The 26735-nt window shown below is 35.0% G+C and overlaps 1 protein-coding gene across 4 annotated transcripts in view; it reads right to left on the bottom strand.

The window, feature by feature from the left end:
- The window catches only part of SPIN1 (spindlin 1), a 126198-nt gene that overhangs the window by 3784 nt on the left and 95679 nt on the right, over positions 1-26735 (bottom strand). For 2 of the 4 annotated variants that reach the window (XM_027874848.1, XM_027874846.1), the window contains 3 exons: positions 18725-18763; positions 11137-11390; positions 8536-8769 (listed from right to left, as the gene is read on the bottom strand). In XM_027874848.1, the coding sequence (XP_027730649.1) occupies positions 8536-8769; positions 11137-11390; positions 18725-18763 (527 nt within the window). The remainder of the gene's footprint in view (positions 1-8535; positions 8770-11136; positions 11391-18724; positions 18764-26735) is intronic. The other 2 variants (XM_027874849.1, XM_027874847.1) reach the window with 1 other exon arrangement.

The following is a 26735-nucleotide window of genomic DNA, read 5'->3' as shown; positions in this document are numbered from 1 at the left end:
AGGCGCCTTTGTAGAAATCAGATATTTCATATATTTTAAAATTTTAAGCAAAATCCCCAAATGTAGCAAAGTACAAAAATACTGATTATACTATTGAAGGGAAATAGTAGAAGTAATTTTTCAAAGTAGAAAACTAAAGAAGACAACTTTAAAACAGAATCTGAGCTGATTAATCAGCTACCATGCTGCTGAGACCAGCAACCAAGTCAAGAAAGACTTCACATTTCATGTCTGGAACTGCCTCCCTGGGAATGACTTCTGATTAGTGGCTGCTACAGTAGCCTAGTACATCTTAAGACAGACTCCAATCATGCTTCACATCATTCCATCTCAACAGTGCCAAAATTGGCATTCATGTCTCCCCTATTTCCTCCACCACCATCCCACCCATAATCAAACAAAACTTTATCGTTGATACTGGAAAGGAGATGTCAATCTACTACCTCAGGGCTCCATCACTGTACCTTTTCAAACTATCTCTGACCATGACTATATCTCCTCCATAAGAATGGAAGCTCTTTGAAGGCAGAGCTGATCTTATCTGTAACCCTAGCAGGAAGCAGTGTTTCATACATAGTAAGAACTTATTAAACTATTTTTCATTTGTTTATTCATTCATATTATTTATTTAGAGCCTGCATTTGGCTGAATGGCTGATAAGGTAACTCTAAAAATGTGGTAGACAAGAGAAACAGTCTTGAACCCAAGAAGAAAATGGTAGAGCTTCCTATAGGCAAAATTATGTTCAAAAAGCAACAACTGTGACAAAAAGTTCATAGTTAGGATCAGAAGGAATGAAAACAATTACATACATATTCTATACCTAATGTGGTATAGATCACCTCCTAAATATCCAGGGTGTATTACTATTAACAAGGTGAGATTTTCACCTCTATGAATAATTAATCTCTACAGGCTATCTACCATTCACTACATGTAGAGATATTTCAATATTTCTGGGTACCAACATCAAGGAATAGAGATTCTCAAAATGCCTAATTCTACGCTATTTGCATTGTAAGTAAAATGAAAATCGCTCTATGAGATTCTATCATTCTGTCAACAATTGCCCACACTCCTCTCAAAACATTAGAAGCTGCTAATCAAACTTTGTAAACAACATACCAAACCATGCAAATAAAATTAGGAGCTCAGTCAAAGAAAGGAATAAGGAGGGAGAAGGAAGACAGTGGATGTAGATCACCTCTTATCCTTCTTACAGGATTAAAAGTATTTGTTTCATTTCCTACTTGTCTGTAAAAAGACAGTTTCTTATAGACTGCGAACATATTTTCACAATGTTCTCAGAATTAAAGAACTTCAGAGTTGGAATAGAACACATTTAGTATAACATATCTAAAAAGAAGCCTTATTATAACCTGTATCTGTAAAAGACAGCCATGTGTTCAATAGTTAATACAATAAAGGTAAAGAACACTGCCATATATGGGAGAAGACAAATTATATGCTGATAAACTAGTCAAAACAATTGTCATGTTTCATCTACAAGATCCATCTGGAACTTTCTCGGAAATATCATACTCACAAACACAATAAAACCATTCAATGATTTATTCAACCACAATTCATCATGTACCAGAAAGAAGTTTGCATTCATTCAATTTTACAGATGAGAGCCTGAAATGTGAAGTTTTATGGCCAAGATGATACAGCTACTTAGGAACCAAGTAAGGACTAGAACCTAGATGTAGGAGTCCCCAGCTGGCTGCCCTTTTCACTAAACCAATGCTGCCATATACTTCCAAAGCAACAATCTAAAGTATGTCTTGTTTAAAATATATATCTCATACACACACACACACACACGTACACAATTATGTATCCAAAATAACTTTTTGAATTTTATTATAAATACACTTTAGTTTACTGGTTTTGCCAATTCAGGAAAATTGTGTTTTGCCATAAGTGAATATATATGGATTTTTTTCCTTATAAGAAATTTTGTTTAATTCATGAACATATTTATGTTAGACATCTAGGATACAAAGACAAAAATGAGATGTTCCTTGTCTTCAAGAAGTTTATATTCCATTGGAAAAGACAACGTGCACAAAAGTATATAAAAAAACATAACGGCAGCTAGGTGGCACAGTGGATAGAGTGGATTCAGGCGGACCCAAGTTCAAATCCAATCTCAGACACATAACATTTACTAGCTGTGTGACCCTGGGCAAGTCACTTAACCCCATTGCCTAGCCAAAAAAAAGTATATAAAAAACAAATACAAAGTAATTTAGAGTGGGAAAGACTGGAGGGAATCAAGAAAGGCTTCTTGTAGGAGTTGGTATGTGATCTGGACTTTGAAATACAAAATCCTCTGCTTGTCATTCAAAAGTTCTTTTTAACTTCAAAGAACAAATCCCCTTAATAGGATTTATTCTGTAAAACTTGGACTCAGTCAAAAGGGCACACCCAAGGGCCTCAAAGGCCACATGTGGCCTCAAGGCCACAGGTTCCCCCGGCCCCTACCCGGCTAGCCTCTTCCTACCTTTCCATTCTTCTTACACCATACTCCCTGCCACTTAATCTTCAATTCAGTGACACTGGCCTCCTTGCTCTTCCTTGAAAAAGGCACTCCATCTCCTGGCTCCAGGTATGTTCTCCAGCTGTCTCCTGTGCCTGGAATACTGTCCTTCTTCATCTCTGCCTACTGGCTTTCCTGGCTTCCTTTAAGTCCCAACTAAAATCCCAACCTCTATAGGAAGCCTTTCCCATTCCTTCCTAATCCTACTGCCTTCACTCTGCTATTTCCTCTTAATCTTTTATATGGCTTTATATAGTTTGTATATATTTGTTTATTGTCCCACCCCCATTAGATTGCGAGCTTCCTGTGTGCAGGGGATGTCTTTTGCCTGTTTTTGTATCCTCATTGCTTATCACAATACCTGGCACATTGGCGTTTAATAAATGTTTACTGACAGATTGAAGGAAAACTAGAGACTTGAGGAGGGAGTACATTCCAAGCACAGATGATAGCACTGAAGGGCAACAGGAGATGAAGAATCTGAAGAGCAAGAAGGCAGTTTGGCTGGACAACAGAATGCATGAAGGAGTAATGCATATAATAGGCTGGAAACAAAGGCTGAAGCCAGGTTTTGAAGGGTTTTACACTCCAGTCTGAGGAATTTATATTGGATACTAAAAGCAGTAAAGAATCTCTGTAGTTTATTGAACAGGGAAGTAATACCGTTACATAGTGCATTAGGAAAATAACTTCATCAGCTATATGAAGAATGGACAGCAGTTGGGGGGATTGGAGATGAGGTATTTAGGACTATTAAAATAATTCTGGCTAGAGGTAACGAGGGTCAGACCTGAAGTGATGACTATGTGGGTGGAGAATTTGGGACAAATGCTATAAAGACATAATTAATCCATAAGAGGCAACTATGTGGGGTGTGGGAGAATAAAGAAGTAAGGATGACACTGAGGTGGTGGAACCTGGCAACACAGTATGTGACAGAAATGGCAAATATAGAAGAGTAATGAGTTTTGGGAGAAATAAAATTAGTTTCTGTTTCAGACATTTTGAACTTAGAAATATCCAACAATGCTGAAGCAGGATTAGAACACAGGAAAGAAACTAGGGCTGGATATCTGGGAGTCATCAGCAAATACACAATTAATGAACACAGGAAGTCTGTGAAGTTAACAAAAGAGAATGCAGCAAGAAGAGAAGGTCCAGGACTGAGCCTTGGAATATACCAAAGGATTATGATACAGTTGATGATCTGACAAAGAAGATTCAAAAGGATTGGCCAGGCAGGAAGAAAACAGTAGGGGGAAAAAAAAGAGCAGAAGAAAAAGTATACAAAAGAAGGCAAGCAGTCAACAGTGGCAAATGCTAAAAATGAGTATTTCAAAAAAGTAATCAGATTTTGATCATTGGTAACTTTGGAGAGGGTAGGTTCAATTGAGCGATGAGGTCAGAAGCCAGATTTAAAGGGTTAAAAAGTAAATGAGAGACGAAATGGAGGCAATAATTATATACTGTTTTGTTTTCTAGGATTTTGGATAAGAAAGGGAATAAAGACATAGAATAATAAAATCTAGAAGGGAGGGTAGGGTCAAGAGGGAGTTTTTTAGGTAGAGGTTTTGAGTATGGGAGAATAGGGAGATCATGGTGAATAGCTTTTTTTTTTTTTTTTAAAGTAATGAATGAGTGAAATTTATCTAATGATTGCAATGGGGAAGGAAATGATGTGGGAGACAAAAAGACCAAGTTTGAAACAGCCTCTTCAGGTATGCAAAAATAAGTCAATCAATCAGGGAGCAAAAGGATTGCCTTGCTTAAGTGAAGGATCCAGTGATCATGGTTTCATGACTCTCTAAAGCATCATTCAACAGCATGTACGAACCAAGGAGACTGATGACGAAAGAAATTCAGGATTTGAAAACGCATGACAAGGAGAAAGGGGGCAAGCAATTCAATAGAGAACAGTATAAAATGATCTGGCTAACTATAGCATCAATACTGGACAGAGATGAAGAGCCAAGTGAAGCCACAATAAAGGGGATGACAGGAGTGATAGCCCAGGTGAGTAGTGAGGGGGTGGAGAGATTAGGGACATAGTGAGAACAAGGAATAAGTTTAGGAGGAATGATCACAGACAATTACGGAGGAAGAAAGAGCTGGTGGCCAAGAGCTATCTGCCACTAGAATCTGAATTAGGTGATATATCTTGATAGAGGGAAAAAAAAAGGAGGAAAAAATTGGCGAGTGAATGCAGCTGAGAGAAGGTTGGAAAGTTTTAATGTGAAAAAGGAGCACGCTGATTCCGCCAATTGCCTTTACAACTAGTATGTTTTTTGAAAGAGGGCACAAATTGTACTGGAAAAAATGGACATGGATACAGTTAGACAAGTCAGAAGCTTGAAAACATTTTGGTGAAATGAGTGGTACTGTTAAATCAATTATTTATGCAAAGGGTATTTAGCATGACAGGATCAGCATCAATCTAGTTGCTATAATGCTGCGCTTGAAGTAAGGAGACTTAGGTTCCAACCCTGCTTCTGATATTTACCAGATGTGTGACTGCTGGGAAGCAACAACCTCATCCTCAGTTTCCTCATCTAAAAATGAGAATCAGCAACAGCTTAAGTAACTATCTCAGGTTTGCTGAGACTCAAATAAGAATGGTGAAAGCACTCTACAAAACACTTTAAAACCTTGTCAATTACTGTTGTCATGACATACAATCTAGGTTATTATTAGAAACTAGACCACTCCTGATTCTTATCATCATTAAGTTCAGTCTCAGCGTCAAAGTTCAGAATAGTGATTTAATATATCACTGGACCTTAAAATAAGAGACTCAACATATTGGAAATGATATATTATCACAGAATCATAAGAGAGCTAGAAGGCTGGACATCATTTAGTCAAATAACTTCATAAAACAGATCAGCAAAAGGAAAGTGATTTGCTCAAGGTCATACAGCTGGTAAGACAAAAGTGCTAGGATTTAAACTCAGGTGCTCTGACTTCAAATCCAGCATTCTTTATGTTAAGTCATGTGGCCCCCACTTTTATCAAATTCCTAACAACTTCATTTTTCTTGCCTTGTGCATACCCTTTGACCCAGCAATAGCACTTCCAGGGCTATATCCCAGAGATCATAAAAATGGGAAAAGGACCCACATGTACAAAAATATTTATAGCAGCCCATTTTGTGGTGGCAAAGAGTTGGAAATTGAGAGGATGTCCATCAACTAGGGAATGGCTGAACAAGTTGTGGTATATGAACGTAATGGAATACTATTGTGCTATAAGAAATGATGAGCAAGAGGTCTTCAGAAAAACCTGGAGAAGGCTTGTATGGACTGATGCTGAGTGAAGTGAGCAGAACCAGGAGAACTCTGTACACAGTACCAGGCATGTTGTGTGATGACTAAAATCAACAGACTTAGCCCTTCTCAGCAATGCAAGGATCTAAGACATCTCCAAAGGTCTCATGATGGAAAATGCTATCCATATCCAAAGAAGGACTATGGAGTTTGAATGCAGATTGAAGCATACTATTTGCTATTTTTTTCCTTCTGTTGGGTTTTCTCTTTCTTGTGGTTCCTCCTATTATTTCTTAATTCTTCCTTACAACACCACTAATGTGAAAATATGTTTAATAGGAATGTGTATTTATAGCCTATATCAGATTGCACGCCATCTTGGGGAGGGAGGAGGAGAGGAAAATTTAAAACTCAAAAGTTTATGGAAGCGATTGTTGATAAATCAAAATAAATTAATAAAAAAAGAAATTGATTCAGGCTATTCACCGGAAGGTCAGATACAGAAAGTGAAGCTGAAGAAAAAAAAAGAGAAATCAAAGAGAAAAAAGTCCTATGTATACAAAAGTATTTATAACAGCTTTTTTTGTGGTGGCAAATTGCTGGAAACCTTATAAGGGGGTACCCATCAATTGGGGTATAGCTGCACAAATTATGATATAAATGTAATGAAATATAAATGTGATATGTAAGAAATGAAGGCATAATTGCAGAGAAACCTGGGAAGAATTATGAGCTGATATTACAATATCAACATTGCAAAAATGACTTAAGAACTCTGATCAATGCAATGATCAACTATGATTTCAAAGGACCAATGTTGAAAAATACTACCTACCTCATGAGAGAGTGGTGATGGATTAATATGCAAAGTAAAGCATGTATTTTTGGACATGAACATGTAGGAATTTGTTTTTGTCGACTATGATTATTTGTTACAATGGTTTTGTTTTTCTTCGTTTTTCCCCAGTGAGGAAAGCAAGAGATAGGAGGGAAAAAAATTAAATGTAAAAAATTCTTAAATTACATCAAAGTGGGAACCAATGGCAGAATTTTGTAGTATCTCACTAAATACTGATTTTGCTGCCAAACTAGTAATGAAAGCTTTGAATAAACAGTTCTGGAAATGATTGTTGCCTAACCTGAAACACTGGTTCAAGCAAGAATCTACAGGTTTGAAGATGAAGATGATGGTTTGGAAAGCATAGAGATATCAGGGACTATGGTTGTGGTCTGTTAAGAAGTGGACTTATTTTTTCCATAGGATCACAGATCTGGAACTGGAATCTCAGAGGACATCTAGTCCAATCCTCATCTTAGAGATGAAAAAACTGAGGCCCAAGGAGGATAAATGACTTACGGTCACACAGGTATTAAGCAAAAGAAACAGTATATACGAGACAAAAATTAGAGGTAGATTTTCTGACTAACTGCCTGTGGACACAAAAGAACAAAAATGTATATTAAAAAGAGGGAATACTCTTAAGTTTAATCAGATGCCAAAAGAGAGATATAGCTAAAAAAAAAAAAAAAAAGAAAGCTGAAATGTTACTTTAAAACATTAGCTCTTACTTTACTTCAGAAATCTGGTAAAGTTTAAATGCAGAATTACAGTTCATTTTCAGTAGCTATGACATTGTTAGGCTATTAATTTATCATCAGCTGTGCTGGTTGGCAGAATCTTTTATTTAATGCCTTTAACTATTAATCTGTGCTCCACTGCTGTCTCAGAGTATTTGAAAAGAAAACAATCCTTTCCCCTGCTCCCCCAAACAAATCCTCAGGGATCCAGCCTTGAAATGAGATTCTGATATCTAATTATGAAAAAACGAAGGGTGACTTACAAGAAAGGTTAACTATGAATGAAATCATATCATACTTGAGACCCCTGTGACCCCAGGCTCAAAGGATGACCCCTAATTTTAATGGTGCCTTGAATAGTGAGATGACAAGATTTCCTACAATCAATCTTTTCTTGCTATGACATTCACATGATCTGCAGATTTTTTTGTGTCCCCAAAACCAGATAGATCCAAAAGCCCTGGCTATCAAAGTATTTATTATTAAACTAGGAGAATAATTCATATAAAAATTAGGAAATGTGTTAGCTAAATGCAAATAAAAATCAAGTTTCAAACTTATTAAATTGCCCACTCCCTTTAATGCAGAGATCTCACTCCTGGATTATACCCAAAGAAGATAAATACTCATAGTAGCATATTTGTGATTTTTAAAAAAGTCAGAAACAAAATAAGTGCCTGACTATAGGGAAGTGACTGAACAAATAAACAGAAATGTATAGAAATGTAACAGATTATTGAAGTAATGGGTTAAGAAGAAAGTAAAGCAGAAAGAATAATATGCACAACATAATAAAAAAAGACAATGCTAAAAGGCAATAAAACTCAAGTACAAAGTCAAATACAACAGAAATTGTTGGTATTATGCTATCAAAGTTAAAGCATAGTCCTTTTCGTTAATAACTGTTAAATTACAAAAGTCAAAAGTGACATGTATAATAGCAACAATCATGTTAATAAGTTTAAGTTTGTTTAAATGTTTTTTCACAATGTACTTAACTTTTTTTTTACAGGAGGGGTTTGAAAGTCTTTATCTTTTCAAAACAAAACATATCTGATACCCAAACTGATTTATTTTTTAATAATTTCTTCTTTTTTCTTAGCCTATCAAGAAAAATAAACAACCCCTTCTCCCCCACAAGATACTTACTAGAATCTGGCATGATACGGAGGTCACCTTCTTTATAATCATCTAAAAGCTGGTACATGTACAAGACAGGATCTTTCTCATAGGTAATATAAAACCACGTGTTCATTATAGGAGCTCTAGCTAAGACCATTCCCCTCCATTCGTCCTTTGAGCCATCCTCTGTCTCAAACATATGTTCCACTGCTTTTCCAATCATTGTATCTGCCAAATGAGCATCACTGATTCGAGAAGATGCTGAAAAATATAAATATTTTATAATATATGTTTAATGAATACTTTTTGAGTCTGTCCTATTAAGAGTCTACCTGAAGCTGTAATGTCTTCTCTATTCAGTTCTGAATTTCAAACATTCTTTCAGCCACAGATTCAACTGTTTTTAAAACAGCACTTAGTTTAAAATACTACTTCAAATACTTCTAAATTTTGTTGTGTTATAGGGGAAAAATGTAAATTACTTGATAAATTAAATTAAATTCAAAATTACTTGGCAAATTAACTGCTTTCAGTGCTGTTAGAACAATTCAAACAGGGAATTTTAAGGATTTTTTAAGTTCACATGTTACCAAAAATTAATCTAATTCTACTTTCCCAGTGGCTTGAAATGCTAGATCCTAGAATGCCTAACTTCCTTTTTTCTTGTCTTGACATTAATTTTAATATAGGACCTAAGGAAAATACATTTCCTTCTCTTCCCTTTCTCTTCCCCAAATTATAATGTATTCCAAAGATTAATGTAAGCAACATGCAACAATATATAACCTACATGACTACTCTTTCATTGACTGCAAAGAACTGACAATTCGTTGTACTTTTTGAATTACAGACAATATAAGTGCTACGATTTTCAAACAATGATCAAAGAATTAAGACAGTATATTTTAATCTGTATAAGACAGATTTATCTTCTTTGTGTTTATGTGACTATAAAATAATAAGACTCATATAAAGCTTTGAGAAGCAAAAGAAAGAGTAATCACAGCAGGCATCATCTGTACCACAGATCTTATATTGCGACAGTATTTTCAGTCAGTCTTGCGCTAGCAGCCTGGGTGAAGAGAAATACATAATCTTTCCTGTCAGTGAAAATAGTCACTATTATCTAAAGCGAAGAATGTCACATTTGTTATAAAGTTAGAAAAATCAAGTTAAAAATAGAGTAAATTAAGATTATGAAAACAAGGTAAGGTCAACTCTTGACATGTAAGATAGTCTGTAATAATATACAAATTACATTTCTGATAAAGTAGTTAAGGAACATGGAATTTCCAAGATGTTTTGAAAAATCTCCTCAAAGTCTTCAGCAGTAGTCTTAGTAGTAATAATTCAAATTTATCAAATTCTTTAAGCACTTTACCACCCAGTAAGGTAGAGAAGTGGGTGTAACTGCCAAAGAAAAAAAGCTATTAAGTCTATGTTCAGGAGAGGTTACATATCAAAAGAAAGAAGCAAATGAGGTTTATACTGAAATTCTGCCTGTTTAATACCTGCACAATGTCAAAGGAGTTACTTTAGACAATGCGCTGACTTTCTGGAAGTAATTTAATTAAAAATGCTATTACCCATCTTTCTTATTCAGCAGACTTACAACTGAATGACTTTATTTCTAATCCAACTCAGTAATAGAGATTTATTACCCCTGAAAGTTCAAAAGAATACAACATAGCTACCACAGAACAAGAGACTTATGCTAAAAATGAAACAATACTCACTTTTAGGTGTACATTGTATTCTTTAACAAATCAGTCATTCATTACTTTACAGATTTTATACATTTACAAATTCTATTGATGTAGGAAGGCTTTTTTGAAAAGTCATAATAAAATATTTTTTCTCTATTAGGTTATTGCAAAAGGGCTTTCATTTTATACAAACATACTATGAACACCTTAAGTCTAATTTTCTAAATACCTTTACTGTCAATTATCAATTATCTTTAAGGGAAAACCTATTAAATAAAACATCAAAAGACTCAGTTCTCAAAAATACCAAAATAAATAGTAAAGACATTGTCTTTAGATGCTGACTATTCTCTAACACAGAGACCAACATTAAATGAGTGGATGACAGAATCATCCATTAGATTAGATCAACTAAGTTTCAAATGATTCATCAAAATCTAAAGACTCTTGGAAATTTTTCAAAACTAAATATTACTTTAATCTGGAGTAAAACTGTTCTTTTCTAGCCTCAAATCCAGTAAGAAAGCAAGCTCTTTTGTGTGTTAAGATTGTTTTTCAGTTGTTCACTGCAGCTCTAAAATATTTTATGTCTTATAGTACTTAATAAATTCCTGAAGTCTTTATTTATTTGTTTGATTCATTCAATAAATACTCCTTTACTACTGAATTGGCCATTTTTTAAACGACCTGAAGATTCTAATTAAATTGCTCAGAGCATTAAACTAATAAAGACTACAGGAAAATAGAAAGGAAGCTAAAACCATGGGACTTGCCCTTTGCTCAGAACAGGAGTGCTTAATTTTTTAAAGAGTTCAAGGAGTAAGAATGCATAAGTACGGTTGGAGGTATATTCCTCAAATTATTTACCTAAACGTCCACTTTCAAAGTACACCACACACACCCACACACCAAAATAACTTACCAACTCTGTCAGGAAGGACTTCAAGTGCTGAAACTCGTTCATCTTTGTGAAGTTCTAGTCCATAAACACAGTCAAATCCATCATATTTTATAAGATAGAGAGAAGGATTTACAGGAACCTGATCCAGAACTGTCCCTTTCCACTGAGTTACAGGTCCACTCCCTTCCTTCCATCCATGTTGAATTCTACATCCTACAATGTTTCTCCGGGGCTGAGAAATAGGTTTGCTGGGTCCCACGTTGCTTCGATGTTTTCTGTATACATATACATACACATATATACACATAATATACCACTTCAGGAATAAGCATTTTTTACACAGCAAAGTTTTTATTACATACCCCCTCTAGGCAGTGACATACATAGTCTACACAGCTAAATTTTGCCAATTTAATTTATTCACGTAGCATGAAAAATTTTAACGTGTTACACCACAAATCAAAACAACTAATACCTTATCTTTAAGGCTTTTATAGTTGCTAGCTTAGCTTCAACAGGGTTGAGGAGGTACTCAAACATTCCGACTTAAAGAAACTACTCATTTCTGAGAATCTGTTCAGTTGTTTCAGTCATATTTAACTCTCTGTGTCCCCCACTTGGAATTTTCTTGGCAAAGACACTGGAGTGGTTTGTCATTTCCTTCCCCAGTTCATTTTACAGATGAGGAAACTGAGGTAAACAGGGTTAAGTTACTTGCCCTGGGTTACGCAGCTAGTATGTTTCTGAGGTCAAATTTAAATTCAAGTCTACCTGACTCCAGGCCCTGTACTCTTATCCACTGAGCCACACCTAGTTACCCCTTTTTTCAGAGTATTCTGCAGAACTGGTAACAATGCAAGGTAGTTTACTGTATTCAATTTTATACATATATGTGTATGTGTACACATATCTACACCCACGCCCATGAAGAGAGGGAGAGAGGGGACGCAGGGCAACTTAGCAGTGGATAGAGCACTGGATAAGGAGTCAGAAACACGAGTTCCCAGACAACGTGACTATGTGACCCTGAGCAAGGCACTTAATTTCTCTCAGTCTTGGTTTTCTCATCTATAAAAAGGGGGGTAATAACAACACTTACCTTACATGGTTGTTGCAAGGATCAAATGAGATAATATATGTAAAGAACTTTGCAAACCTTACATCAAGCTCCAAATTACATTAAAATGTAGAAGTTCTTAAGAAGAGAAAAGTAATAAAACCCAAACAAAACTGAAAGAATCTTGAGATTGCCTATATTTTCATCGCATAACGTTATCACCTCCCTAAAACATCTATACAAAGTACTCCTCAGGTTCCTCTGTTTGGTGCACAGGATTAAGATTGGATCAAGAAGGGAGATGGAGTAAAGACAGCATGAGGGGAAGTTGGAACGGGGGTGGGGGGGGAGAGAAGAGCACTGAGTTTTATTATGAAAGCAGAAAAGGGTAGCTGACAAAGCAACAAAGAACTGGAAAGAAATATGAAGGTATTTGTATTTTCTCAGGAGTCACTTATAATAGTAATATTTATAATGCTTGAAGATTTGCAAAACATTATCCATAAATTATCTGATCTGAGTAATAACAACCCCATGAGGCAGATAATGCAAGCATTATTATTCCTATTTTATAGTTGATATAAAAAGCTCAGAGGGTAACAAGGCCTACCCATAGCCAAAGATATGAAGTGCCAAAGTTGAGATCTAAGTCCAGGTTTTGTTGACTCCAAGCTTTACTGACACTTCACATGAGAATATAAGACCAGTTACATACTACATCAGCACCAGACATTTAATATGAAAAATCTAAACAGCTATACATATGTGTATTCATACATACACAACTCCTAGAGGGAAAAATCAACTAAAATGTTAGAAAACCATGCACAGTCTAAGGCAAAGTCTAGTAGCTTCTAATATCCCCACAAACCTAAGAATCTTAACAGTGGTTGTCTAGTCCAGGCTTCAGTTTCAAGCTTCAAATATAACTTTGCGTCTAACAGAGCAGGAAAACTTTCTTCTCCCCATTTTTACATGACTAAAGCTCCTCTCTGGAGGTGCTGCTTCTCTGAATAAAAGATAACTGAGCATAAAAAATGCAGTAATGAACTGTGTAAATTTTACATAAATTGTTTCACTATGAAGTAACATTTAAAACTCAGAAAGTATTGAGATAAAAAGTACTGACTATCTCTGTATAGCATTACTTTTCCTCAGGCCTACTGTAAGGTAAACACTGGGTTTTTTTTCCTAATATCAATAAATGCTAGCAAAACCAGAAAACTAAGCAGCATGTCTTAAAGAATCCTTAAATGATAAGTAATACTGTTAAAACCCAATGAGCCTTAGATGAAAACTAAGTTTTATGTGATGCTGATTAAAAGTCTACCAACTGAAATAGATGAAATAGTGAATAGTGAAATAGTTATTACAGCTCAACAATTTGGCTACTATGGAAGTTTAGATAAATAGTTCAAGACTATTCATTCAATTCTTGTGACACATTCTAAGGTTTTATTAACATAGGTAAGGAAAATCCTTAGGACAAATGGCTATTAAATTAACTCCATTACCTCCTTTGAAATGATTCTTGGAATATTCAAAAGCATTTAACTTTGTTATTACTAAACTTGGCAGAAGTAAAATACAATCTGAAACTCTTGAACCACAGTGAATTTGCTATTGTTCACCAGGAACCACTACTTTGTAAGATCAGTCTGTCTTTAAAGATTCAATATGATTCCCAAAACCAGTGTGAAAAGGAAACACTTTACAAATCAGACAGTTCTTTTAGCTTATGGAGGTGGCTCAAATCAACTGCTGCCAAAACTATATAGAAGAACATAGGAATCAATTAACTGTCAGCTCACCTAATGTGGAAGGTGCTCATATTTAAAAAAAAGATCAAATTAAAAGGAGTATATTATTTATAAATATAATTTTGAACAAAATACAAAATTTCTGAAAAAATTTTTTTTTGCAAATTATTTCAGAGTGTTCCTTGCTTCATCGTCTTGGGTACTAAAACAAATAAACATTTGCTAAAATCAACTTAGGAAGCTTACAATGGAAAACAAATTTTTATCACAATAGTACATTTTCCAAAGTAAAAATGTATAATACTAGTCCCAGTATCCTGAGAGAGAACAATCTGCTTCACTGTCAAAGAGCTGGTAAAACTGATATAGTCTTTTTTAAAAGTTACAGAATTTGTATAAGTATACTAGTATATGTCAAAGGTACTGTTGTTTCATTTACATTTAATTGTTTTAATTAGATCCAATGTGATGTTTACTGTTCACTGCATCTCAGCAATTATTAGCATCACTTCAATTTGTGAGCTTAAGAAACTTTGTAATATATATTTAAAACACTGTATTTTTTAAAATTAAAGTATAGTTTAGGAAAATAAAAGAATCAATTTGGCTCTTTGAGTGACTTAAGGAAATAAACAGTTATGGGGAATTGGGAGTGCCACCACAAATTTCTGAATATGAGCTAACTAGAAACAGGGGACCCTGAGGGAAAATTAGATTAAAATACAGTCATTAGTAACTTTAAATCAAAATTAGCAAATTGTAAATCAATTTTGTTTTGCACCTGGGACATTATGCCCATTTTACATATAAAAAAGATTGATTTTGGTATAATACATGATTTAATCAATCTTCTTTGTGTGTAATGTGGTGATAATAATACCACCTACCTCCTGGGGTAGCTGGAGGAATTAAATGATTCCTAAGGGCTTAGTATAGTGAGCAGTGTAAAAATGCTGACTATGGGGTTTGGATTAAATAACATATCAAAAATAATAACATGAGTAATTTTATGAGAAGGAAAAATTAAAATTTTATCTAGCTGAAAAGATGAAATTTGACTTGAGAAGTTTGATGTTATATTTTTTAAAAAACAAACATAATATTCTTTAGATTTCTAGTTTTTCTTGTATTCTGGAATTCTGAAGAATATTAGACATGATTAGAAATGTGAGTTCTCTTTTAATTAAGAGAATATGCCTTTGAAATTTTTCTAAAATACTGTAAAGTGCTGTTAGAGAAGCCACTTCCCTATTTTGAGTTATGAAAATGAATATGATAAAAATCTGTGAAAAAACTGTAATGATGACGTACCTTTTGCCTTAAATTCTTATGATTTCATAAGAGGTTTGAGGACCTCCCAACCAGAGTTGTGTTTTAAATTTGTAAATGCCTGGGTAAAGTTACTTTGAAATGGACTAAATTGATGTCCTTTGGCTAAAGTAATTTTATTATCTTATAAATTGGACTGCTAAAAAGGATTGTTTAAAAAACTATTAACTATTCAATGGGTTATATTTTCCTCTAAACTAGCCTCCTAAAGGGAAAGACTGCCATGAAATGTAAGTCAGCAAGTAGCTCAAGTAATAACTGAGAAATGAAAAGCTAAACAGTCTAAAGTACTACAGAAAGCAGGCCTCTGAAATTCTTTAAAGTAATCTTTAAGAACTAGAAAAAAGCCTGGCATGTGGTAAACACTATATAAACGAATCATTGTTGCCTCTATAATTGACTGTAATTATTCTACACTGGATAAATTCTACACTGGGTTTTAGATATCACTGGATGTGATTAATACCAAAGGAGACATGACGAATGATTTCCCTGTAACAATTTTAAGATACATTCTATTAAACTGTTTTTCTTTTGCATTATAAAATCTAAGAAAAGCTGTTAGGGCAGGTTACTTCCCCTTTTGATCTGAAGGCTGTTAGATCATAAATGTATGTTATAGAATGTGAAAAAATGTTTGAAAACTTAATATTTAATGACATATATTTTAAGTTAAAATAAAAATGATAAATGACTTACATTTGAGAGAAAAGCATGGCAAAATCTTCTTAAATAGATCTTTGTCTGTGAAGTTCCTTAAGACTTCCTACTTGAGCTAAATCAGAAGATCTTACCCAGCCCTGCTCAGTGTGTTGTCAAATACTGAAGGGCTGTAGTTTAAGGAAATATGATCTCTCCCAGCCAAAGTAGGGAAATTTCTGAGATAAACTTTAAATAATAAGTGAGCTTCACTTGAGATCATTTAGAAAATCACATAATTATATCTGTTAATAATTAGTATGTGGTAAAGTTACATTTTTGAACCAACTATTCACTGCGTATACAGTGTTCACTGTATTAATGTTAAAACTCCAGAATGTAGTATTTGTGCTGTTTATCCAATTTATATTATTATATACAATATATATTAACATTTAACTTTATATATATATATATATATGTATATGTATGTGTGTGTGCATATGCATATGTATATGTATATATGTATGTGTGTGTATCCAAGTAGCTTGCTTCTCTATCATTTCCTGTGGTAGTTGCCCTTAACATCTGCACATTGATTTTTATAAGTATGCCTAAGACTGGTCACTATAAAGTCTCCCTTCAACTTACTCACAGGGCTAAAGCTTTTTCTAAAACTTGTAACTCCAATTGGCAAATTGTATTCTGAAAGCTCACCTAAAGTGGCCAGGTGTACTTTCCCTTCCTTTATCCTATCTACAGAGCAGATCAAGGGTGGAGTTGCATATCTAAATACTAAAGCCTATCACATATTTACTTAGGTATACTTTAGAACATTATGTGCATACGGTGAATTTTGCCTCCAACAACTATAATGAACACATGAAAATTTCTGTCAGTGAACACTGTATAAATTTGAACCAATGCTGTTAATGCTATTGTCACACAAACACAATAATTATATCCTGCCCTAACATATGATTAATGAAATTTTGATATCAAAGGCAGTCTTGTACATGGGACGTTAATTTGATATACTTCAGAGTTTTTGATTTTAGGCATACTCATAAGATTGTAAAGCCAATTATCCACCATTCCAGGGGCTGCCATGTCTTATGGTCTGAAGACTGCTACAGGTGGATATTTGTCTTTGGGAAAAAGTTGAGAGGGAGACCTTACGAAGGTAAAGGTAGGATTCTCTTGACTTGGTTTCCCATTGAACTACTTCGTTTTTCAACAGGAAATTTTCCCTCCCAGATAATTCTGAACCTGGCTTTTGATATCCTGTGAACAAAGTGGAGCTTTAATTAACTCTTAACTATCCCTTTTGCCTTGAATAAAACAGAGCTAACTAAGGAGTGTTTCTCTTGTTATGGCTTCTCCATATTATCATTACCATGTTTCCTCACTTTTCAAGTCTAAGTTACCCCGTGTTTAACTCTATGTTCAATTAACATTTTGACCAAACTTACCACAGTAACAGGACATTTCAGTTAGCATAATACTCCCTTGATGGACAGACTAATTGACGTGGTATCTGAACCAATTAGAGAAACAGACCAATGAGTGTCCCTCCTCCAAATGACTTATTAAATTCCCAACCTGCCTACACTTAGAATGTTGGCAATAGTGACAAATTACATCCACACTGTTCCAGGATGTACCTAGCCTAACTGTAATTCAAATGACCTGTCCCATCCAATCAAAATAAGTTTCTCAAGATCTTGTAACTTCTTAGTTCCTCTTTGACTAGTATAAAATAAGCTCTGTAAAACCCTTGTTTGTGGGGCAGCTGATAGAGCACCGGCCCTGGAGTCAGGAGGACCCGAGTTCAAACCCAGCCTCAGACCAAACACTTGACACTTACTAGCTGTGTGACCCTGGGCAAGTCACTTAACACCAACTGCCTTTAAAAAAAAAACAAAACCAAACCCTTGCTTGTCTCCAACTCCTGAGGAATCAGATGACCTGATTTGTTGGCAACTGCTAGCCTTGCAAATAAATCACTGTGCTTGGGACTTTGAGCCTCAGTTTCTCTTTGCTTCAGATTACAGTTACACTAACTTCTGCAAAGAAGAGAGGAAGGTAATTTTTTTCATCTTTTCTCCAAGACCAACCTTAATCAAGGTTGCCATAAATAATGCAAGATAGCATTTACATTCATTTTTGCATGGTTCTTTCCATTCATATTTATTGTCACTGTGTATAATATTTTCCTGGTTTTGTTTATTTTATAATGAACTTTATTAAAAGGCAGCATGTGAAAAAGAGCAATGGCTCTGAAGTCTGGGGACCTGAGTTCAAACCTCATCTCTCACACATACTACCTATATCACCTTGAGTAAATCACTTAACCATACTGGCCTCATCTTCATAAAGGGAATAAGGAGACAGGATGGCCCTTCTAGCCTTATGAACTTATGCTAATTTTTTCCCTAGACATCTTTAAATTTTTCATTGTAACCAATTCTTATAGTGTGGCAATATTCCATTACATTCCTGTATACAATTTACAAAACTGCCTTCTAATCTTAATCATTTTTGATAGAAATCTTCCTAAAATGTATTATGTATTTCTCTGCCTTCTCAAAACAGTATATTGAAATTAATTTAACAACTACTTGATATTCAGGGTTGCTGTTTAATAGCATCAATCTGAAATATAAAAATGATGATCCCAAGGATTACTGATATACAAACTGCCTCCATACTACACATCCTTTTAACTGTTTTTTTCTTTTCCTTCTCTTACCCTCAGCTTCTTGATGTTATCAATGTGTCTCTGTCTCAAAATCCCATGTTATCCACTCCCCCAAAACCTCACCTCTTATTTGTTGTAGGCTGGAGAGCCAGATAACCAAATCTGTCAAAAATAATATATAAAACATTAAATAAATTCCGAAGGAAGATATGAGTAACTCTATACATGGCAAGGGCTTCCACCTTTGGGATACCAATTTTGACAGCTTAGTGGCCTTTTTCATTGTTACTTATATTTGAAAGGTAGTTGATGGTGTCAGAAAAATGACCTCCAAATGAGTGTGATTTTATCACATTGATGTATAAAGCTTTTCTTGAATGAAACTTCAAGCTTAGAATGCCTTTAAAGCAAGGGCTCTGTGAACACGGCAATTAAAAAATACCAAAAGGATATAATAAAGTTTACAATTCACATTTTAACCTTCTACTCTCTTTTTCATAACTAATCATACTTTGAACATAATTTCTAACAATACAAGCAAAGTTTTATTATTCAGAATTTTAAAAAAATCCTAACATAATATTTTACGCATTTACACTGTAAGTGTTTTTCTCAAGGTTCATATTGATTCATAGACAAATGTGCCTCTCTTGAAGAGTGTCTTTTGGGTATTAGAAAAACTAAACATCTTGAGTTTAAGAACCAACTATACATTAAGAAAAGTGGAAATATAACCAGGCTCCTAGTAAACCTGCACTTGGTGTTTAAGACCAGGACTTGTTAAGAAAAGTTTAATTCTTGATGAATAACTGACAATATTTTTGCCACATCATCTACAGCTTTACATTTTCAAGAAATTTCATTTTTCAAACTAAGAAAATTAAGACAAATATCAAATTTTATCAGAACTTCTTCCAAAATGCTAAAAATCAGGGCAAAATTGGCAACGTGAAATTATCAAAAAGTTTAAGAAATCAGATGGCAATCTACCGCAGAGGATATTCTCTTATGACAGAATGGAGGTAAACTAGACTAACTCCTATGCCTCAATCAGAATTATGTATAATCACTCATTTCACCTTATGGTACTATGCAGTCACAAGTTTAAGAGAAAAGGAGAAAAATGAGGCTTCCAACTACTGTCCAGAGCTCTATGATTAGAGTTGTGATCTGAAGCTTCTTTTTAATTATAAGATAGGTGCAGATGTTATTTAAATATACTTAAACCTTAAAGTCCTCACTATATACCTTAATAATCTTTTAGTGTTCAAATGCTGAATAGCTAAAACCAACGATATAAAAAAAGGCCTTACCTGTACAGATTACAAAAACCAATATATAAATGTTAGCTATTATGTTGTATATATTCACGCACATAAATGCATAATCATGTGCACATATGTACATTTTAAATTTTATTTTATTTTTTAATGGCTGAAAATCCACCTTGTCTTGTACCCACCCCCAAGTGGGGGGGGGGGGGAAGGCAAAACCATTGTAACAAATATGCATAATTAAAATAAAATCATGAATTCAATTCAATTGCAGTTCAAAGTGCAATTCAAAATATATGTCTCAATCTCTACCTTGAGTCCATCACTTCTGTCAGGATGTGGGTAGCATGCTTAATAAAGAATCCTTTGGAATTTGGAGACTGCTCTAAGTATTTCATTCTTAAGTCTCTCAAAATTGTTTATCTTTACAATATTGTTGCTGTATAAAATGCTTTTCTTGTTCTACTTAATTCCTTCTGCATCGGTTCATACAAGTCTTTCCAAGTTTCTCTGAAAACATTCCCTTCATTTTTTTTTTACAGTAGAGAAGTATTCTATCACATTTATATGCTATAATTTGCTCAACCATTCCCCAATTGGTGGACATACCCTTAGTTCTCAGGTCTTTGCCTCCATAAAAAGAACTATTATACTTTAATACACATGGATCTTTTTCCTCTTTGGGGTATAGACTTAGTAGTGATACACTAGGGTCAATCAGTATGTATAATTTAGTAACCTTGGGGATATAATTCAAAATTGCTTTCCAGATGGCCAGTCCAGTTCATAGTTCTACTATCATAGGATTAATGTCTTTTTTTCTCACCGCTCCTTTCAGAATTTGTCACTTTTTTTTTTTGTCAATTTTGCCAGTCTGACTGATGTGAGGTGAAAACTCAGAATTCCTTTAATTTGTATTTCTCTAACCATTAGAGATTTGGAGCTTTGTTTTTTTTTTAAACATGGCTACTGAGAACTTGGATTGCTTCCTCTTAAAAGTGCTTGCTTATATCCCTTGACTAAGGGATATAAGGAAATGGTTCTTATTATTATACATTTGAATCAATTCCTTATAAATCTTAGAAATAAGACTGTACCACAGCAACTTGTTACAAAGATTTTTCCAAGTTTTCTGTTTCTCTTCAAATTTCCTAAACTAGATTTGTTTGTGCAAAAACTTAACTTTATCTAATTAAAACTGTTCATTTTACCTTCTGTGATCTCTTTTGCTATCTGTTCATAAACTCTTTCTCTATTCAGAGATTTGAAAGATAATTTCTCCATCGTTCTGCTAATTTGTTTAAGATGTTATCCCCTTATGTCAGTTACATTTCTATTTGGAGCTTATCTTTTTATGAGCTGTTGGTCTGTCAGACTGCATTCCCATTTCCCCCTCCAGTTTTTGTAGAAATGCAAGATTTTATACAAACAAGAGTTGGGATCTTTGGATTTATCAAGCACTAGGCTACTGTGCTCATTTGCTTCTGTATATAATATACCAAATCTATTCCACTGATTGACCTCTTCAGTTCTTAACCAGTACCAAACTGTTTTAATGATTTCTGTTTTTTACATTAATTTGAGATCTGGTACTGCTAGGCCCCTTTCTTTCCCAAGTTTTTCCCATTAAATTCCCTTGAAGAATTTGCTGCTCTAAATGAATCATTTTTTTCTTTCTCCTAGCTCTACATTGGTATTTTGACAGAAATGGAACTAAGTAAATTTAGAAACATTGCATTGGCTCAATCTCTCCAGGAACAATTAATATTTCTCCAATTATCAGCTATCTTTATATGTGTAATGAATATTTTATAATTTTTTCTTATAATCTTTTTGAGTGTAGACTCCCAATTATTTACTTTCTATATTATTTTCAATTTAATTTTTCTCTTCCTAATGGATTTTGTTGGTAATATTTTTTAAAATGTTGATGATTTATATGGGCTTACTTTATGTCCTGCAACTTTGCTGAAGTTATTGTTTCAATTAATTTTTTACTTGACTCCATAAGATTCTCTAAGTACACCATTCATTTGCAAATGTGATAATCTTTGTTTCTTCTTTACAAATGCTTATTCCCTCAATTTCTCTTTCACATCTTATTGCTATAACTAGCATTTCTAGTACTGAATCAAATAATAACTGTGATTATTGACATTAGTGCTTTATCCCTGATGGTTTCTAGTTTATCACTATAACATAGAATGCAAGCTCATGGTTTTAGATAAATACCGCTTATAATTTTTAAGGAAAAGATCCATTTATTCCTATGCTTTCCAGCACTTTATTATCAACTCCTTAACTTCATCCTATTGTAGTTGAGGCTCTCGTGCTTATCCTCTCTTAGTTCAGATCTGATATTAAGACAAAATGAGACACTTGCAAGTCACTGAACATTTAACAGAAAGGGGTTTACTTTGCCCTAACACAGCAAGGATATAGTTGGCCTTCAGTTTCTCTGGACCACCACCCCTCCTTTACATATGGAAACATGCCTAGTCAGCAGGGTAGGGTGACTCCTGTGGGCTTCGAAAATCCATGTCTAGGTAGCTTACATTCTACACAGTGGGTACTTTTTAATGCCCTTAGATGACCAGAAAACTGTGTCAGAAGTGCCAGAGCCAATAATGTCCCAGAGTTAGCTTTGTTCTACTCCATGTTGCTAAGAGGTGAAGTGGATAGGGAGAAGGAAGTTACATCAGGGAAGCCAAGGTCAATTCAGTACTAGAGGTAGCTTTGTCTTCTTTTAGGTGAAGCCTCCGCACATTGTGGGTAGGAAGAAACAAGTTGGGTCAGGGAAACACTGGTACTATAACATATCCCAAACCTCTGTTAATGTCAAGAATACCTACCACACAATCCTTTTAGTCACCTTGGCTTACAACCTAGGCATCATTCTCAAATCCTTACTCTTTCACTCTTCCATATCCTATCATCCTAGTATCTCTTACAACCTTCCCTCCTCTGACTCTGCCACCATCTTGGTTTAAGCCCTTGTCACCTGATGCCTAGTCTTTTGCAATGGTCTGCTGGTAGGTTACTCTGCCTCGTGTCTCCCTACTCCAATCTATTTTTCACTTGACTGTCAAACTGATCTTCCTAAAATACAGGTCTGACTATATCACTTCTCTATTCAGCAAACTCTTGTGGCTCTCCAGGAGAGAGGATCAAATATAAAATCCTCTGTTTGGCTTTTAAAGCCCTTTATAACCTGGTCCCTACCTACCTTTCCAGTCACCTCATACCTCATTCCCTGCCCCCTTCATCTCCCAGTATACTCTATGATATAGTGACATTGGCCTCTTTGCTGTTCCTTGCACAAAATAATCCACCATCTAACTCCAAGCATTATCACTGGCTGTGCCCACGCCTGGAACTCACTCTATCCCTTCTCATCTCCATGCCCTACCTTCCTTGGTTTCCTTTAAGCCTCAGCTAAAGTTCTACTTCCTGCAAGAAGCCTTTCCTTCTTAAGTGTCTTCCCACTGAAACTGCCGCCAATTTATCCTATATATAAGCTTGTTTTTACATTATTTGTTTACATGTTGTCTCCCATTAGATTGTGAGCCTAGCATAGTATCTAGAACACAGCAGGTACTTAATAAACGCTAAGTGACTTGAACTGACTTGACTTAATCTAGAAAGTTTTGCCTTGGCAGGAAAAAGGGCTACATATCTTCATGTGAAACAGAGCAAAGGAAGGGATAGGGAAAATTACTGAGTGATGATGTCAGCTGAAGATGAATGGTAAGTGGATCAGAATGAGAGCTCTTAGCAAACCATCTATTTTTTTTTCTATGAAGTACGATGTAAAGTCCTCAAGTGAGAGAGTGAGGGGGAAGGTGTTATGACAAATGAGAATTCTGGGAAGTGCTTCTGTAATAAGCTAGCAGATTTCCAGGTTGTAGTGGAAATTTCCAGTTGAGACTATGTTACAAATACAGAGCACTCTTAGCCTGGATTGATGACTTTTTTCAAGCTCAATTCAGCAGTGTCTAAATCTACTGATCATATTGACTCTTGAGCCTTTGTCCCTTACCGCCACTTTCAAATTCTTCCTTTACCAAACTCACTCACAGCGACCTCTTCTCCTTTGAGGTCCCTGGAGAGATAAATGGTGAAAGAATTACAAGACCAAGTTTTGGTAAGGTATGATTGGCCAAAGGACAAAGAATGAAAGGGATTTGAGAGTAGAAGATGGTGTAAGGTTGAAGTGAGTCACCAAAAGGTTAACGCTGGAAGCGAGAACAAGATGAGACAGTGCATAGGGTGACAGTCAGGAAAACAATGGACAGGTAAAGGATTGGAGGTCATAGTGAAGAAGACAGTTAGTGGTCATAAAGCAAAAGAAAGACGGAATAAAAGGTTCTGATCAGATAAATGAATTTTGCACGAACATGGAAGTGGAACACTTGGGAAAGATGGCAAGGTCAAGATCATCTCTAAGGTAGAGTGAAGCATGAAAAGGGATTAATAAAAATGAATTAATTGCTCCCACACTTCCCCTGCTTGAATTCTCCAAGGATTAGGTTAGACATTCTACCACTCACTTGAGGAGGCCCATAAGGAAAAAGCATTCTTAAAATATAAGGAAAAAGAAAAACTTTATTTCTTCATTTTAGGCTCATAGTTGCAAGAATATGAAATTCAGTAGTGATGCAGAGGATATTCCCCTAAGCAGGTTATGACCTGTTAATTTTGGAATACACCCATCAATCCGGAGCTAACTGGTAGCTAACACTGAAGTTGATGGCTGCCCTTTGAATTTTATTTTCTGATACAGCTGTGACAAAAAAAAAGGTCAGGGTTCAAGGATGGGGGCAATGGAAGCTTCCATCCTCTGAAATGGCTGCCAATCAGTGGGCTTTGAGCCTTCCTGGCAGGTTTAAACATTACTGCAAGGGGCCTACGATTCCATGTGCATACTAACCATTGGCGTTTTGCTATTTCAATAACAAAACATGCAGTGTGACTCAATATAAATAGTCACACCGCCTATATACTGAATATTTGTCTTACTTACATATGCTATTACTATTTTTGAAATATGCTGCCAGTAATAAAATGCAAATTCAAAATCATAATAGATAATACCTCTGAAAAACATTTTCTGGTATCATGGATATAAAGCTAAATACTAATGACATGAACTTAAGACAATCTCATAAAAAGTTACATATGCTATAATTGCACACATATGTGTGTATATATATATATTTTCTGATACAAAATGTGGTTTGTTTTTTTGGCCAGAAACAGGTAAAAATGGCATCAGTGAAACAATGAATAAATTATAAAAATACATTTTACACTTGGCATATATACACTTATTGTTATTTATATGTCTGTTTTATGTAGCACTAGTAGATTCCAATTACTTAAGGATGGGGATTACATCTTAACATATATTTATATCCCCCCTAAAACCTAGCACAGTACATTGCAGACCACTAGATTTTACATGTGCATGTACAGAAGTGAGAAGAGCTTTTCTGAGATTAAAGTCAAATGCTTTTTAAATAAATGTTTGTTATATTAATGACAGTTTTAAAAGCTCTATATTTACAGAAAATATGTTACACATTTGTACAATGTATATATTCATTTCCACACAGTCTCCTCAAGCCACTCACTGTCTGACCTTTCTCCTCTGTACTTAGCCTTTTCCTAACTTATACAGCACGTCCCTTCTCTGTTTTCACCATTTTAACTCTGCTTAGCCATAAACTTCTTAGGGCAGGGATGGTCATTTTTCATCTTTGAATCCTCAGTGCCTAGCACTATGCCTTAAATAGAAGAGGCACTTAATCAATATTTATTGAATATGTAGTACAAAATGCTCAAAGGTGAGAAACTTTTTACCATTCAAATGCAGAAAACCCATTTTAGGTTAGTGGAGAAAGGCTGGCACATAATGCTACAGCATTACCAGTAAATAGTTCTCTGAATTCTATGCCCAACTTCACCTCTGTGTTAGCTGCTTGATCATCTGTTAACGAGTTTTCACTGACAGACATCAGAGCTGTGAGGGGGAAAAAGTCAACATGTTTTGGAGATTTCAGGATAACATATGCATAGATTTAGTGAGTGATAGAAGAGGCTTGATAGGTCATTAAATCCATCTGTACTCAGTACTCACTAATACACTGAGTAGTACATTATCCTCAGTAGGTGTGGACTGACTGAAAATGACAAGAAGAAAATAAAGGAAATCTCCCTTGGAGCTCTGGTAGAGCAGGGGCCTATTTTTCTCTAAGTTAACTCTAGCTGCACTTCAACACCTTACTCTGTGTAACCTCAGGTTTCAGTATTCTCATCAGTAAACACAACAGATTAGACAGCTGCCTCTGAGGTCCTTTCCAGTTCTAAATCTATGATCCTAGGTGAAGTATACCTCCAAATTCATAACTATGATATGATAAAGGCATTTCACTTTCATACCGTGTTTGAAGTCCTTCTACCAAAACAAAAACATAATTCTTGCTGTATAATTATAATAACCTCAAAGAGGAGATAAAAATCTGCAGTTTACTCCTTTCTTTGCAGTGACTGGGGAATATATGGGAGCATGGATTATATTACGCCTGTTAAAAAGACTCTGGTCATACATTGGTTGATCTTGCTGAACTGCTTTTTTCCTTCTTTTAGATTCACTGTTGGACTGCACAGGTAAAGGGGAACAAGCTGTTGTCCCCCCACCCCACCTCCAAAAAGAAGCTTCACTGAAATATTTTTTTAAAATGCACAGAAGAGAATAAAAGGAATAGTAGGACAGGACAGCTTTGAAAGATATACTGAATTGATTGTATACTTTAAAAGAAAAGTAAGCTATCACATAAGAGAGATTCAGTTTCACGTAT

Source organism: Vombatus ursinus, unplaced genomic scaffold, assembly GCF_900497805.2.
Source record: "Vombatus ursinus unplaced genomic scaffold, bare-nosed wombat genome assembly UNPS02014807.1, whole genome shotgun sequence".
Lineage (NCBI taxonomy): Eukaryota > Metazoa > Chordata > Mammalia > Diprotodontia > Vombatidae > Vombatus > Vombatus ursinus.
This window is presented reverse-complemented; position numbering and strand designations above follow the sequence as displayed.